This window comes from Astyanax mexicanus, chromosome 7 (genome assembly GCF_023375975.1).
Source record: "Astyanax mexicanus isolate ESR-SI-001 chromosome 7, AstMex3_surface, whole genome shotgun sequence".
NCBI classification, from domain to species: Eukaryota; Metazoa; Chordata; class Actinopteri; order Characiformes; family Acestrorhamphidae; genus Astyanax; species Astyanax mexicanus.
Genome location: NC_064414.1, coordinates 21378362 through 21395693, shown reverse-complemented (window position 1 = coordinate 21395693; position 17332 = coordinate 21378362). Strand labels below are relative to the sequence as shown.

Genomic DNA, 17332 nt, shown 5'->3' with positions numbered 1-17332 from the left:
TAATCAGATAGGTGCACTAATCAAATTATGAATGTACATGTAAAATCTGATTGTTCTGCAGATATTGAATTATTGAGTGTATGTAAATCATATCATCGCATCATAGAATCTTTTGATAAAAATGAAAGAATTACACTTTAGATTTCCAACCTGTCTAAACAACTGAATCTAGGCTTAAGCACAAATTATGCTAATTTGATTTACCGTCAATCAACTCCTTTAAGACCCTTCACCTCACTATTAAACCCACTTAGTCTTTACAACTAGAACAATGCCTGCTGTTTTGACTTGTCTTTTTTTTTAATAGGCTCCAAAACAAACAATCCACATTCACATCCTTTTGAGTACAGTACATTTGGCACACAGTAAAATGCGTACAATGACATGATGTAGATGAATGGGTAGAAACAAACGAACAAACAACAGACGGCTTTGCAAATACAATGAACAAACGAAGCTTCACAACCCAAAAATAATAACAATGAAAGAAAAATACTTACACATGTATATGATACTTACAGTGATATAATACACATAACTTACACATTAATTTGCACTGTACCTCAGTATGTACACACATAATACTCAGCCAGACACAGACAGAATAGCGTTCTCCTAACAGGTACTGTTTTCAGACAGGTATAGGTTTATTTTTGCTTGAACAGGTGAAAAGTTACAACAGCCAGAATGTGTCCTATGGTCTTATGTAGTCATCTTTTGATTTAAATATTCTTAACTGGGTAAAAGTAGTGAGCCGGTGTCCATTCGGTGTTGAGAAGACGGCAGGATTGAGGCCTTGTTTTCTTTTTTTTTCTAGTTTGCAGTTAAAGCAGCGAAACACAAAGACAAGATACACAAAGTGATAAAAGAAACACAAAAGAAACAAAAGTAAAAAGGAGTGAGTGACATGTGAATGATTCTGAAGACTAACAGGGTAAGAAGGAAACAATGAGATCTCAATAGGCCTGTCATAATAACTTGGGAAATTAGGATATATGATATTATCGTCATTTGAAAAGGGGGAATGGGTTCCTCTGACTGAGTCTTGGTTCCTCCTAAAGTTTCTTCCTCTTAATGTAAGGAAGTTTTTTTCTTGCCACTTTTGTCACCATAATTATTGGCATCACTGTGGTGCTTACTCACAAGAGACTTGGACTTATTTTTTTGTAAAGTTGTTTTGTGACCATAGCACTATGTAAATAAATTTGAATTTGAATAAATTGAATTGAATTTTAAGAGAATATTAAGTTTATGCCACTGATACAATGGTGATTAGTATACTGCATAATAATTCTACCAGTTCTACCATTTTAAAGAGCAATTAACTTTAATTATTTAGATAACATTGCAATAGGATTTTTTAAATATCTTAAATATTTTAAATCTTGGCCAGGCCATAATGAAAAATATGTCGATATTATAATAATAATCGTGACAGGCCTACTGTTAATCTCACAGTGGCTTTTTTTTTGGTCTCAGCACAAGTGATTTTGATCTTAAGATCTTAAGAAACCAATTCACACATACCAGCTCCACACTAACACAGCATTAACATACAATAGTGTTACAGATATGCTGGGAATGACCTACCATCCTTCTAATAATATACCTGACCAGAAATGGCCCTTCCATGTTCATCCAATAGGATACAGGCAGTAATTTAATGTCTACAAAGTATATTTACTAAGATACCTAAGGTTTAGAGTTTTTGTCTTGAGACTGGGACTTGTCCAGAAAGCCTAGATGGTCATAGATTGGGCACCACTAGTCAAATGACATTTTGTGGCAAACATGTAATTTGCATTGTATAATAAAATCTGCAAGTGTTAATGGGACAGATACGTAAAATATAAAAAAGCAAAAATTAGTCCAACACATGTGTTGGTGTCCATTGACTCAGATAATTCATTAGGCCTTAATTAAATTGCTAGGAGTATTTAGCCAGGTCAGAAATTTTGGTAAGGAACTGTCAGCTGAAGAATCAATGTCTTTAAGAGGGACTAAATCCTAAACTATATATTTTTCTCAATAGCTGAAATGTGTTATTTGAAGTTATAAAAAAACAGTCCTGCTTAAAATGATTTCCGTCTCTGCAGCGCCCTCGCAGGTTCAACTGTGCTAAAGGCGAGGATGATATTTCCGCGTACTTTGGTACGTGGACAGTCACAATACGCAAACCGTGACACCCAAACATCACTCAGTGCCCCTCCCAAACTACTCCTCCCATTTTTCAAATTTAAGCTAAGGGTGGAGTCAGCTAAAATCAGGGGGTTTAGTTACCCTAATGAATCGTAATGAATTCTTAGTAATCGTCACTCTTCACACCTTGCACCAACAACCACCAATGAGCACCAAGACTAGCACATGCCTCCTCCGACACATGTGAAGTCAGCCACCGCCTCTTTTCCAACTGCTGCTGATGCATCAATGATGCACTTGGAGAAAAGCGCAATGACTTGGCTCTGATACATCAGCTCACAGATGCCTTGTGCTGACCGACATCACCCTTTGGAGTGCCTGTCTTTGGGAAGAGGGCACCATCTACCCACTCAGAAAGCGAGGCCAATTGCGTTTCTAGAGGCTACGGCAGCTGATGGCAAGCTGCATGGCCAGGATTCAAAACCAGCACTCTCCCAATTATAGTGGCAGCGCTTTAGACCGGACGACCACTCAGGGCCCACATTCATGTAACATATTAACAGTACATCTACTTAACATTAGTAATGCATCGACAGAACAAATTTGGTACCACTTTAAAATAAGACTACCTTTATAAATGGTTTATAAATGATTTACAATTAGTTTATCAATGTTACTAATTAGGTTGTAAATGCCTTAAAAACATTAATAATCAGTTATAACACTTATGTAGAGCAAGGGCAACAATATAGATGGCTGTTGGTTCACTATTTGGCAAACAACAGGTAATTATTGCCCTTTTTATGTATGTGTTATAACTGATTATTAATGATTTTTTAAGGCATCTACAACCTAATTAATAACAATTAATGAAACTAATTGTAAACCATTTATAAACCCTTTATAAAGGTAGTCTTATTTTAAAGTGGTACCCACCTCCAAGATATTTAACTCAAAATATTCAGATGCTAGACAAAAAACACTCAAAACAAAATGATACCAAAAGCATATCTGTCAATAGAAGCCTTTCTACTGGTCCATTCATCATGACATGATGTAAGGAACAACTGCCAGATTCGAATTATGTTAAAAGTAAAAAAATGAATAAGTTGAATTGGGTTCACCTCACTAATTTTGCATGAACACTTGCAGATTTTAGTTGGAAACATTTTTAAAGTGAACAAAATATGTAATTTCTCCAAATGTGCCCTTACTTTCACATATTATATCATTTTAACACTGTTAAAAATAAAGGTGCTTTAGATGTGGGCAGTAGTGGCTCAGGGGTTTGAGCACTGGATTGCTGATCTCAGGGTTGTGGGTTCAAAAACGGGTTTGTCAAGTTATGAGTATTATGAACTCTGAGCAAGGCCCAGAACCCCGTTCCACCTGCATCCAACTTACAAACAGCACCTTTGAGCAAAGCCACTGAAGAAACCCTTCAGGTTTCATCAGGTTTCCTGCTTGTCTATAGAACATTACGAGAAGTCTGATGGAATTTATGGAGTGGTCCTCCTATGACATTGCTTAAAGAACCATCTGAAGCCCCATCATTTTGAAGAGTGTACAAACAAAAGAAGCTCTTTAACATATAAAACTTACACTACCATAAAGTGTCAAATAGGTCCTGAAAGACCTGCCACTCCTCTACTCATTCATTTTGTGAATGCCCTAGGCTTCTACAGCACAATGGAATAAGAGATAATGAGATTCAAGAATGTGAAAGTACTCTATGTTAAAAAATCAGGAATAAAAATGAATAAAAACGTATTGGAGTGTTTTTCTAAAACAATGAATTTAAGCAACTCAAAATGAAAATGTCCGTCTCAGCAACTGGATTGAGACACACAGTAAAAAAAGAGACAAAGAAAAAGAAAAAATAGAGAGATACAGAAGGGAATGAAGAGAAAAAAAAAAGCAAAGCGAATGAGACTCACACACAGCATATTGCACATGGACATTGTAACTTTTTTTTCTCGCTGTCTAGTAAATACACATTATTATTGTTTGCATGGCCATGCAACGGATGAGACCCCTATTACCAAAAGAGTTCACAGGCTAATATACAGGACATGTTCTATACACAGAGACAGACGTGGATAGGCGCTGCTAGATCTTCCCACACGGCTATGCGGAACAGTTCGTGCTGTTCTTGCTGCTTTGCGGAACAGTTCAGCAGCTCGGCGACAAGACAATCCAGTAATAATAACAATAACAATAATAATTAGAATAATAAAAATAGATTTAACATAGTCGACTGACACTCAAAGAGTCATCCACGATACACCAACCTCTCTCTAGCTTTCTCTCAGACTCTCCGACACACACAAACACACTCACACACACTCCTACACACACATACAGACACATTCATGAATACTTTTTTTTTTTTTTAATTCGCCTGGATTGAAGACAACACTGTTTCTAATGGGACAGACATCCAGAGAGAAGGTAGAAGGTAGATGGTAGAAGTTCGTCATTCTAACATTCTAACAAGTTCATTCATCTAACATCAGTCCACTGACAGGCTCTGACTGACGCTCCTGTCAATCCTGAAGATCAAGACTCTCCTCAGCTTTGCATTCCTCATCTTCTTCCAGCTCAAAGCCAGGTAGCAAGCTGCACCCGTTCAATTCAATTCAATTCAATTCAATACAATCATTGGTTGTCTGCATTTGGTTTGTCGCATTTTTTTTTCTGCATTTCCATTGGAGAGGGACTGGACTGGGCGGAGCTACAGTTGCTGATGTGACGTACAGCATGAGTATCAATCAATGTGGTCTCAGAATATAGATTCTACAGCAGTGGAGTGGAGAAAGAGGAGGTGCTGGATCCAGTCCACACACTTCACATATACACTCCCATTAGGACCCTAAAGCGTCTTCGGTAGAGTAGGATCTGTTGGTATGTAGTGTGTTGCATGTGTGTGTGTTTGTTACGTGTGTGTGTGTGTGTGTATGTATATATATATATATACACTCATTGTCAAAAAAATATATATAGTTCCATCCAACCAACAGGAAATGTCCAGCAATCAACCACTATTCCTCTAGTGCACTATTCTAACAGGACAATGCTCGTCCCCTAATATGACTGTAGTCGCAAGAGCTTGCCAAGCTTGTGAAGACACAGATGCTATGCATGGCAACATCGTTACATCGTCAGACGTCGTCTTTCCTCGATTAAGAGTGTGTGGGATTCTTATCAAGCTGCATGGAATGAGTTATCGCAGAACACCATTAGGAACCTCTACAACTCTACAACTGAGTAAGCTGCTGGGATGTCTGGCATGTTGCTTTACATATCACATACATACTCAATAAATATGACCAAAAGTTTCCCATACTACCTGTCTGAATGTTAAAACTTTAATTATTTACTCTTCCTAGAAAGTAACATATATCGTTCTTCTAAACAGCACTGGAATCCGACATTTGACTCCTTTCTGGGTGCAACTATGTTTTTTGACGATGAGTGTATTTAAATATATGATGGAAAGCAACAGACTGCATGCATTTTAGTCACTGTACTTGCATTAAATATCTCTTTACCAGGAATTTTGTATTTTCTTTCTGTTTCTAAATGATAGCTTGGCAGTTTAATGGTAGTTTAAGTAGAGCCAGATGTAGATGAAGTCTATACTGACTCTCAATATCTCCAGCAATCTAACAGCAATCTCTTTTACTGGCCTGCACAAGTAAACCATCTCCTTCGCACAAAGTGCTCCTCGTCCAAAAATGGACTTGAGTAACAATAATAAATAGCTATTAGTTGATATTATTATAATTATTATTCAAGCACATTCTTGGATCAGCAGTTTGGCCTTCTATCGAAACTGATTTCCTCTCTACCACGAGAGCTTCAGCTTGAGTACATACAGTACTTCCATCAGAATGTTTAGTTTATGTGTGTGTATTTATGTTTGTGTGTGTATAAGAATGTATTTGTAATGAATGTATCTATTTTTGGACTAAAAGTCTTTCCATGCTTCTTCTTCAAAAGGAAAAGCTTAGCATTGGTGAGCGAAAACAGACAGACCGCACGAGCAGCCCGTAATCAGATATTGAGACGCTCACTGTAAATCACTGTAAATCACCGTTCAGGCGATAAAAGTGAAAGGCCGCAGGTGTGCAGCAGCGGGAGAGGAGCGTGGGAGAAGCGCAGGAAGTCGCTCTTCTAGGACAGAGCCTCTTCGCCGAAGTAGGAGAAGCCTTTGAACTCGTCCTGGTTGATCTGCTTGATGATGGCGTCGTCTACAGGAGTTAGCACAGGCTCCTCGCGGGTGAAGTCCTGGTCGAAGTTGTTGACGTCCCGCTTGGTTTTCTGCGAGAGAAGAGGAAGAAAGAGTTTCAAGTACTGTTACATAATATTTATAGACAAACTGCATGTTTCCAATGCCAGGTTCACACTACACGATAATAGTCCAGTGTTTTGTTGATCGCCGACAAAAACTTTGCTCATAGGAGAATCGGGTTCCATCGCAGACTGATCGCCGACCAGTCGCAGATGCCTGGCAAATATTTGGCATGCTAGATATCTGACCCAGTCGGTGACTGGGAGTTAGGAGCAGCAGCTACATACTGGCAATCACATTACGGAGAAACCGAGAACCCAAAACTACCTCCCAGCTCTGCTTTACCAGAGCTGTTAATGGAGAGTCTGACCACTTTCTGTACCCCTGTTATATCAGTAAATGACTCTAGAGGGAGTCAGCGAGCGAGTCTTTTATGAATGGGGTGAATAGAGCTAAAAGCTACAAACTTTAAAATTAATAATAATAATAAACTACTTGTTCTGAGTATTTCTTCCAATTTTAGAAAGTAGAATAATGTATTTCGCTAAAAAAGCAAAGAAAGTATATCTGTAGATTTCAATTTATCTACAGAAAACAGGTTTTACACTCGCATTGCTGCTACTTTGAGCACCCATTATCCCCCCCGCCCCAACATTGAATGACCAGCCCCGCCACACTGCCACCCCCACTCAAACTACACTCAGTAATTATATTACTTAGTCTATGAATGAAGTGTAGGTTTTACATGAATGATGTCTGTGAAACATTTTATTTTGCAAGTTTATTGGCTGCTTACTAAGCAAACATCTAATTATTGCCTGACTTTGATGTGTTGCTTTTCTGTCCACACAGACAATTCAAGCCAGGAGTCACCAGGCACAATCATGACCGCCCACTGTGCTGTCCACTGTGGGCGGTAATGACTTCTATGACAAATTTCTGGTACAAACGCGACACTGTGGATGGAGGATTTATAAATGCCTGCACATCTTCGTAAATGGAATGTACTATTCATCCTGCACTTACTATAAGACCTTGATTAAACTCAAGGATAACTTAAATTGCCCTGCCATAAAGCACCGTTGCCAGCGTTCAATCTCAATCACAAGATAACACCTCACACCTCATATAGATGTGTCAATTCCCAAGTCCATTCCCTGCGGTAACACTTCATGATCAATTCACATACTGCTATCCCATGACTTTTGGCACCTCAGACTATTTTCTAAAGCAGCCTCTAAAAACAAGCTTCCCTTAAAGACTTTCTTTTTTTGTTTTCAAGCGTTTTAAACAGTTTAAACATAGAGGACAAATTCTAAAGCTTTGGCTGGATAATTCTAACCTACAGCATTATGCTGAGGATTCATTTGGGTGCTATAGTGTTTTTAGATATTTATTTAAGATAAGCTAACAAAACGTAGATGGAGCTTGCACACTTTATCTAAAATTAAAATTTATAAAATAATATAATATTAGTGATCATATGAAATGTTTTGCCTGCTGTTTCAGAGACAACAGCACATATATAGCAAGAGCGCAAAATGTACCTTACTGAAATCACTAATGGACTCTAATGGCCACAGAGAAAAACCTTATTTAAGAAAAAAAAAAAAAATCAGCCAGACTGTAATGGGCTTGTGTTAAAAAACAAGCCAGAACCTGTACGCGTCTGTATTTTATATTCCTGTAATTCTTTGATTACTGATTAGAGAACATTCTATTCTATAAAAAAAACCCTCTTAACATGTGCTCTTTAAAAACAGCAGTGCATTAAAGTTCAAACCCCCTGCATTGCCACTTTCTATGTGTGATCAAGGGCCCTTGAAAGAGCAATCGACTGTGCTTTCTTTCATTAGTTGGAAAGGTTGGAGAAATATCTGTTCTTTTTATATCCCTCATTCACAGCACTTGACAATCTGAGAAACTTCTAGATCAGAGCTGACGGCTTTAAAGGAAGGTGGTCAGTGTAAATTGGCGTTATTAAAGATTATAGAAGGCATTATAGAACATTATGGTGCTTAAAGACTGACCTTCGATAATTGGTGTAAATCTGCTTTTTTGTGCGTCACAATCCACAATAACAGAACTTGAAAAAAGAAAAAAAGTTCATGACCCCTGTTTTAAATCCATTTAGTATGGCAGATATAAACAGTTTCTTGGGTCAGTTTTCCAACCTGCTCAATCTGCTACAGTATATTTTAATAAAGTGAGTATTTGCAAATTTAACCCGGATTCATGCTCAATCCTTTGTTTTTACCACTGTACCAGAATCCACTGTCTCAGAATAATTATTCACAAGCTGACGTTAGATATTTAAAGCATTGTGGAACTATTTTACAGTGGAACACTACAACTGTAGCTCTTTAGAGCTGCCACTCCTGCGTCTTTTTATGTTTGGGAAAGCCAAATTTACTCCAGATTTAAATATAAAATGACAATTTAAAAATTTAAAAAATGTTTTTGTTCAAGTTTTTGCTTTTATATCAAACAAACTTTCATATCAGACAAAGATAACCAGAGTAAATACAAAAAGCACTTTTTAAATTAAATGACAGTTTTATTTATTAAAGGAAAAAATATATCCAAACCAATCTAGCCCTGTTTGAAAAAGTGTTTGCCCCCTAAACCTAATAACTTGGTTTTGCCACTCCTGGCGAAAACAATTACAATCAAGCTTTACCGATAACTGGAAATTTCGGCAAAAGAGAGATGGACCTTTGTGTCCTTTTTGGCCAGAACTGTCTTGGAACTCTCTCATGGAACCATTTTGAACCAGTCTCCTTCTTATTATTGAATCATTTACTCTGACCTAAACTGATGCAAGTGAAACCTGCAGTTCTTTAAACGTTGTTCTGAATTCTTTTGTGACTTCCTGGATGAGTTGTCCATGCTCTTTTGGAGTCATTTCAGTAGGTTGGTCATTCCTGGGAAGGTTAACCTGTATTCTACGTTTTCCCTATTTGTGAATAATAGCTCTCACTGTGGTACGCTGGAGTCCCAAAGCCCTAAAAATGACTTTTCCAGACTGATAGATGATCAATTACTATAATGTTTAGTTTTTTGAGATCTTTTAGCTGCTTCATGTTGTCAGACAGGATCTTTTTAAGTGATTTTTTGATTTTACAGGTCTGGCAGTAATCAGGCCTGGTTGTGGTTAGTGAAATTAAACTTAGCTTTCCCAATTTTTATTTAATTTAAGTTAATTTACTGGGTTGCAAACACTTTTACAAAGGGCTAGATTGGTTTGGATATTTTTCCCATAATAAATGAAATCATCATTTAAAAAGTGCTTTTTATATTTACTCAGTTTATATTTGGCATTAGGCATGTTGCCTATACGTTGATATTTATCTGCTCCAGAGAGTTCTATTCTATTGGCACATAGTGTATCTTACTCAAATTGCATTGTACATTTTATATTTGTACATTTAAACACAAATCTGAAAATAAAACTAGTTATGACTTAATGTCATAATGTTTATTTACTACATGTATAGCAATTTTGCTGCAGCATTATAAAGTACATATAATTTAAATACGTCTTATGAACTAGACTTAAAATTTTAATTAAACTTAATATTAAAGCCTGAAACTGGGATATGGTAGAAATCTTGACACTGGACCATTTTTAATGTTATTTTATTTAATTATTACGATCAACAACAGAACACTGACCACTTGCACACTTCATTACAAAGAGTGTAATTAGTCCTATTTATTTAAGACAAAGGTTTATACAGTATTTCAGTCGTTTTTTTTAGTAACACTTTACAATAAGGGTCACAAATATCATAAAACTTATGACATTAATAAACATTTTAATATAATATAATTATTAACTGACACTAGTTAAGATACTAGTAAACATTACTAAATGTTATTGTGTAAGAACGTTGTAAATAATAATGAACTGAAACATTAGGTTAACAATCTTATAATGTCGTATGTCTAATGTCTTGTGTCAGTTAATAATTAGTTGAGATAATCTGTCATAAATACTGTTAATTATTGTACCCTTATTGTAAATGTCACATCTGGTGCTGTTAGCTCCTCTGTTTCTCACGCACCCAGCTCTGACAGAGGTTCTCAGTCTAACAACTACATTACCCAGAACGCACCACCCGCTGACACGCACACACCTAGTCACACGTCACCTCACCTGCTCCAACCAGGAAGCCCCAAATATTAGTTCAGGCATTATTTAAGGACACCTCTCACACACTTCTGTGCCGGGTATTGTTGGATCTTACTCATTACTAAGCGTTACTTATCTTTTGTCTCTATTACCTTCGTGTATGACCTTGTTTTGTTTTTCTCTACGCCGATTTTTGGATTACCTCTGATTGTGGATTTTTTTCTGTGTATGACCTGGACTGTTTCACGTTTTTTCGATTTTGGATTACCTCTGATGTTGGCCTGCTTGTGTTTGAACTCTGGACTGTCTCTCACTCATGGTATGGTTATTCCTACGTTGCTTCTGTTTTCCGGTGCTCTAACTCTGTTTGTACGACTACCCTTTTTCCTGCCTGATATTTTAATAAACAACCCGTTTTACTGCATCTGCGAGTGTCTGTATTCTGTGCACACCATGACAGTAAAATGTTACCATTTTTTAAATATCCTTCCCTGATGCATGTTGTCAGTGTGCCAAAATATTACAATAAATACCATACACACTAAGAAAAGTAAGTACAGATTTGTACTTAAAAGCTTGTCGCTGGGGCTGTACCTTATATTGAGGTACAAAAAAGTGCCTTTCAGTGAAAGTCCTTTTTTTGTACCCATGGTTTTTGTGCCAGTAAAGATTATAAACATTATAAACATTATCATCAACTAAAAATGGCTCAAAAACTTGATGATCCAAAATTGTCTGGCTTTAAATAAAAAATGTGCAGTTAAAATATATATACTGTTTATTAGTACAGTGGTACAGAATACTGAATATGCCTTTGGCTGGTTAAATGGTACAAATTTGTACTTATTGCTGTTAGGAATTGCTTTGTACTTCAGAGGGAACAGATCTGACCCTGTAAAGACCAATATTGTACCTTTGAGGGTACAATTACAAAGAGTGTACCTTTGAGTACAAAAAAGTACTCATATCGTACCTCTGTTTTTTTAGAGTGTATATTGTGAACATGTCTTCACAATATAACATATTACACCATATCGCCCACCCACACTGCAGAATAACAGACATCTCTAGTACTCACAATGCGTGGTTTGAAAGGTGGCTTGATTTTCCTCTGCTCCAGCAGCACCCAATCGATCTCTTTAAAGAATGGATGCACTTTAATAGCTTCCTCCATGCCCTGGGACACCACACAGCCCAGACGCTTATTGGGACTCTTCGTCATGAACTAGATGAGCGAAAAAAGGCGAAAAGGTTAGAAAAAAGAGGTGAGGAGAACACAACAGGTACACATTCATTGTTCATTATAAATTCATTAAAAAATACTTTCCCTGAAACTGTAAGATACCAGTTAACAACACAGTACAGAGCACAGTGATCAAGTGTAAACAGGATCTAATACAGTTGTACTGCTTGATCCTAAACGATGATAATAAACAACCCATTTAAAATGTCATTTTTTTCATGCAATTTTGTTAAATATACAGCTCTGGAAAAAATAAGAGACCACTTAAAAATGTTGAGTTTCTTTTATTTTACTAAATTAAAACCTCTGGAATATAATCAAGAGGAAGATGAATGATCATAAACCATCAAATCAAGCATAACTGCTTGAATTTTTGCACCAGGAGTGGCTTAAAGTTATCCAAAAGCAGTGTGTAAGACTGGTGGAGGAGAATGTGCCAAGATGCATAAAAACTGTGATTAAACACCAGGGTTATTCCACCAAATATTGATTTCTGAACTCTTAAAACTTTATGAATATGAACTTGTTTTCTTTGCATTATTTAAGGTCGGAAAGCTTTGCATTCTTTTTTTTCTCCATTTCACCAATTTCTCATTTTCTGCAAATAAATGCTCTAAATGACACTATTTTTATTTGGAATGTGAAGACATGGAAACTGAGTCCAGATACCTCGACTGCCCCCATTCACCAGATTATTGCTAATATACCCTAAATCTAAACTAATCTAAACTAAAACTAATCATTCTCATACATCCGACAGCAGAAATAAATTAATAGCTTATTCTCATTCTTGTTAAGTGATCAGTCTTTGATCTTCACCAGTTAATCTGAATCAGGTGTCATCTATCTCCCTCCCAAAGGCCAGTTTGCTGAAGATTTTCAATGTGCCAAGCTGGAAACAATGCAGTTCTATTTGTTAAATTAGTTGGTCTCGGTCTTACGCAAGTACTTTTGTTTAGTTGCAGTGGAATCCTGCTGGTACGGGTTCATGGGTGTTTTGAGGGCAAGATTAGTGTGCCAGATTTAAATGTTTGATTATTAAATAGTATTTCTTAGTTTCTTTATTTTTTTCTATTAGTTTGATTATATATGTTTAGTTCTTTTTTCTAAATCTTAACTCCTAATGCTCTTTATGCCTACCTGTGTAAAATAATTAAAATGTAAGTAGATCTGGATAAGAGAATCAGCCAAATGCTAAGAACTCACGTGTGAATTTTGACCACATATAAAGTACCAGTATTTCCTACATTGTAAATGAAAACTTAGGCCATCCAGACTATGAAGAAACATAAGGAATCATGTAGTAACTTAAAAGTGTTAAACCAAAAGTGGCTCTGTTGAGCTGTTAACTTGAGGTTTCTGAGGCTGTTATCTCTGGCTGTTATCTGGTAATCCTGATGAGAGCCAGTTTCATCATCATTTTTTTTGATGGTCTTTTCAAGTTCTTGAAATTTTTTGGATTGACGGATCTTAAAATTCAAACTCTTGACGAGACACATCTGTTAACTGAAAGCTATTCCAGATGTCTTCATAGTTTGAAAGGCTTTAGTATTGTATTTTCCGCACTATAAGGACTAGATTATAGGGAGCACTATTAATGAAAGTCTATTTCTGGTCTATTTTTATACATATGGTGCACTGGATTATAAGGTGCATTATGTGACACTAGTAAGGAACAGGGGTGTTGCCATATGTCCCTTCTAATTCAGTAGGTCTCACAGCTGCATGGTGGTGGTGGGGTAACAAAGTTAAGTTTTTATTATCAGTATTATTAGTTAGTTTGTTAGTTAGAAACAGCTGTACTGAGCTGTCTGATACTCTGTGTATCTGTATTAAAACACAGAACACCAAAAAAAGCCAATTTCTGCGTTCTGTCCGTCCAGTCGCTCTCTATCATTCTCTTCTCAATGTTATAAGGGGAGTTTCACTCAGACAGACTTGAATGTGTTCTGTGGTGAACAGAATGTTAGCTATCATTCTTCGTTAGCTAAGTGAAGTCCTCTGATTAGCTGTGATAAACATTTTTGTGTGTGCAGTGTTCCTCTGCTGAGATGTGCAGAAGCGTTGCGCCGTTAAAATATCAATCCGCGGTAGTCGGCGCGCACCTGGCTCTCAAAGGGAATAGCAAGTGATGTGGACTGGTTTATTGCATGTTACGCCCAAAACACACCTATGATTAATTAAAAGAATTAATACATGCCTTTTGTTAGTTTCAAGCTGCGCAAGACACATGACTGTATGGAGGGCTATAAATCATAAATGATAGATCATTATATCATTATGAAGTAGTAATATATCAGTGATAAACACAGCTAGCTGTTTGGTCAATGGGACGGTGACTGCTGACTGCTGACTGCTGTGATGTAACAACACTCCGGCGGAAGGATGACACCGATTGACCTCAGGTCATGTGACCGAAGTGCCAGTGAGACAGATCACAGTGTGACATGGCTGGGTCCAAGAAAAACACACCCCCGTTCCCACAAGCGGGCCAGGAACGGCCAAAGTAAATCTGGGACATGTGATGGAAAAAAGCAAGAGGCACAAAGCACATGCACACACACACACACAAACACACTCACACTAACACACACACACACACAAACTGACATACACAAACAAATACAAATATGAGCAATAGCCACAGGGATGAAGGTCACACATGATCTAAACTAATGCCTTAAGACACACACACACAAATCAGGCACACACAAACACACTTAGTCACTGCTTGTAAAGGATGAGACACAAGGCTGGACATCATCTTCCCTGAAATCAGCTCTTTGAGATTACACAAATCTCAGGAGAGAACACACACTGTTCTTTTCCCACAAAAAGTGTCACTTCACCCAGACCATCTCTCTGCATCCTACCACTACTTTTCTTGCTCTCTCTCACACACACACTTTCACTGTCGTATTCTGAACCCATGCCAAACTGTTCACTTAACTAATTACTACAGAGAAGGAGGGAGAGAGAGAGAGGAAAAGAGAGAGAGAGAGCAAGAAACAGACAAACCGGCTTCAAACTCCAGACTTTAACTGAATGTGTGGATGCCAAAAGTTTGAAAGATGAGTGGACCAGTCACAGCAGTGCTGCTGGAGTTTTTAAACACTGTATCCCCTCACTGTGCTCTAGGGCTGCACGATACTGGAAAAACTTTACACTGCAATATTTTTTTGACGATATTTATATATATATATACCGATATTAAACAATGCAGGGCCTGTGACGTAACCAACCCGCACGCTATCTTGAACAGATGAGAACTAAGTCAGCGTTTTAGAGCCCTCAAAACTCAAGGAAAACAGCAGAACAGAAATCGGCCCTTTAATCGGGAATTAAATGGTCTTTTAAAAGGTAAATAACAGCATTTTTCTAAGATTAAAAGTGTGATTTCTGCTGTAACAGGAAATATCTGTGCTAAAACTGTGCTGGACCTTAAAAGTTGCACAGCTTTTGAGCCGCTGTGTTTACAAGCTCGTGCCCAGCCATGTGGAGGCCATGCAATTACCTCATGTTTATAACTCCCCCCCTCACCCCCCCTCCCCCCTCCCGACCCTCGCGCTTCTCGGGCAGCAGAGGCCGGTCACTCACACAGGGACAGACATAGAGACAGCGCTGCTTTCTCAAAACACTGTGTATCTACTTCTTGTGTCAAGAATCCAAATATTGCAACATGACGTGTTTGATTTAATTGCCTTATACGACATCACACGTCCCGCGATGTGACTATTGCACATGCGCATAACACAGTGACTATGCTTAAGCTATATATCGGGCAGCTCTACTGCAGTGACTACAGGCCAGCAGTGACACTAAGGTGTTCCAAAACTCCAGCAGCACTGCTGTGTCTGATCGATTCATGCCAGCACAACACACACTAACACCTCATACACTACCATCATGCCAGTGCCACTGCAGTAATATTAGCTGCTCTGTGGTGGTCCTTTGATGGCCTTTTAACACAGTTTAGTCTCAACATTTCAGTATAAAACTAAAAACACAAACTTTAGACACCAAACACAGCATGTGTTGTGCATCTACATTGTCTACGGTTAATTGAAAATATACTGTATATTTATATATTTAATATTGTATATTTCCATTCCTATAAAGTACAGAGCATTAAGGGATTATAAGAGAAAAGACAAAAATAAAGAGACAAACAAGAGACACCAAAGATGAAGAGCAGGAGTGGAAAAGATAATCAGCAGCTCACCGCTTTGAGGATGCTGACAGCCTCTTTGCTGAGCCACACTGGATAAAGAACGTCATCATGGAGGATAGATTCAAAAAGATCATCTTCATTATCAGCCTCAAACGGAGGCTGACCCGCCATCATCTCGTACATCAACACCCCCAGAGCCCACCAGTCCACCGAGGGGCCGTACTCCAGCTCCTGCAGAATCTGTACATAGAACACAACATCAAAATCAAAGTCAGTCCTATAAATGAAACCCTCTCCTAATTCTTACATCTCACTCTCGTCTGTAATGACAAAAATATCAAGTTAATTTAATATTAATTACCAGAAAGAAATCTTGCAGTTTAATGGTTCAAATTACACTTATTTTTTAAGCGATTATAAATCGACATCACCCTTTGGAATGATGAAGGGAAAGAGTGCCATCTCCTGATCATACTGGCAGTGCTTAGCCCACTGGACCACTTTAAGCCCAATTTAAATGGCCTTTTAAAAGGCCTCTGGTTTTGACCCTTGCTTGTATTTTGACTACAATTTTTGGTTCAGTCCTACAAGTGAAAGCCTCTCCTACTTCTTACATCTCACTCCAGTCTGTAATGTCAAAAATATCAAGTTAATGTAATTTAAATAACCAGAAAGAAAGCTTGTGGATTAATGGTTCAATGGTTCCAATCCATTCATCAATACATTTTCCTTCATTGTAGAGGTGTCAAATGGATAAAATTAATGATTAATATAAAAGCTTACAGTAGTATTAATTAATATTTGTTCTCCAAAATTTTACAGAAAAAAAAACATTACTTCAAATAATTTTGGTCCATTAACTAAATAATTTTGTCACATTTTAAAGAGTAAATCTCGAAAAGATAAAATTACATGGCAGCAAAGACTGTTTGCGTCTTTTGCAAGTTTTATGCAAAAAGTGGGCACCACTCGTGAAGTTATAGGTGTTTTTGATTTTTTTTTTTAACTGAGCACAATTTCAAATCCTCACATCTGCACATTTAAATGCACAACCTGCCTATCTGCTTACTATACATTTTTTTTGTAAAAAAAAAGAAAAAAAAGTGGCACATAAAATAAGTTTAATTAATTTTTCCAATCGTTTTTTTTCCCCCAAAAATAATCAGGAACTGTGTATAAAAAGTGCATGAAATACTACATTCAATCTTGGTTACCATATAGGTATTTACATGGTAAGCTTATATCACATTAGGCTATTTTTTTATATCTTTGTGAAGTTAGAATAGTCAATAAGCAGCCATAGGCAGCACCACACGTTGTGCTCTACTATTTTTATTCCAAATGTAATAC

The 17332-nt window shown here is 37.3% G+C and overlaps 1 protein-coding gene across 2 annotated transcripts in view; it reads right to left on the bottom strand.

The window, feature by feature from the left end:
* Positions 1-626: 626 nt before the first annotated feature.
* Positions 627-17332, bottom strand: part of prkceb (protein kinase C, epsilon b) — a 170082-nt gene continuing 153376 nt past the window's right edge. For both annotated transcript variants that reach the window (XM_049481235.1, XM_049481236.1), the window contains exons 13-15: positions 16034-16222; positions 11647-11793; positions 627-6462 (exon numbers count right to left, since the gene is read on the bottom strand). In XM_049481235.1, coding sequence (XP_049337192.1) covers positions 6316-6462; positions 11647-11793; positions 16034-16222 — 483 coding nt within the window. In that variant the 3' untranslated portion in view covers positions 627-6315. The remainder of the gene's footprint in view (positions 6463-11646; positions 11794-16033; positions 16223-17332) is intronic.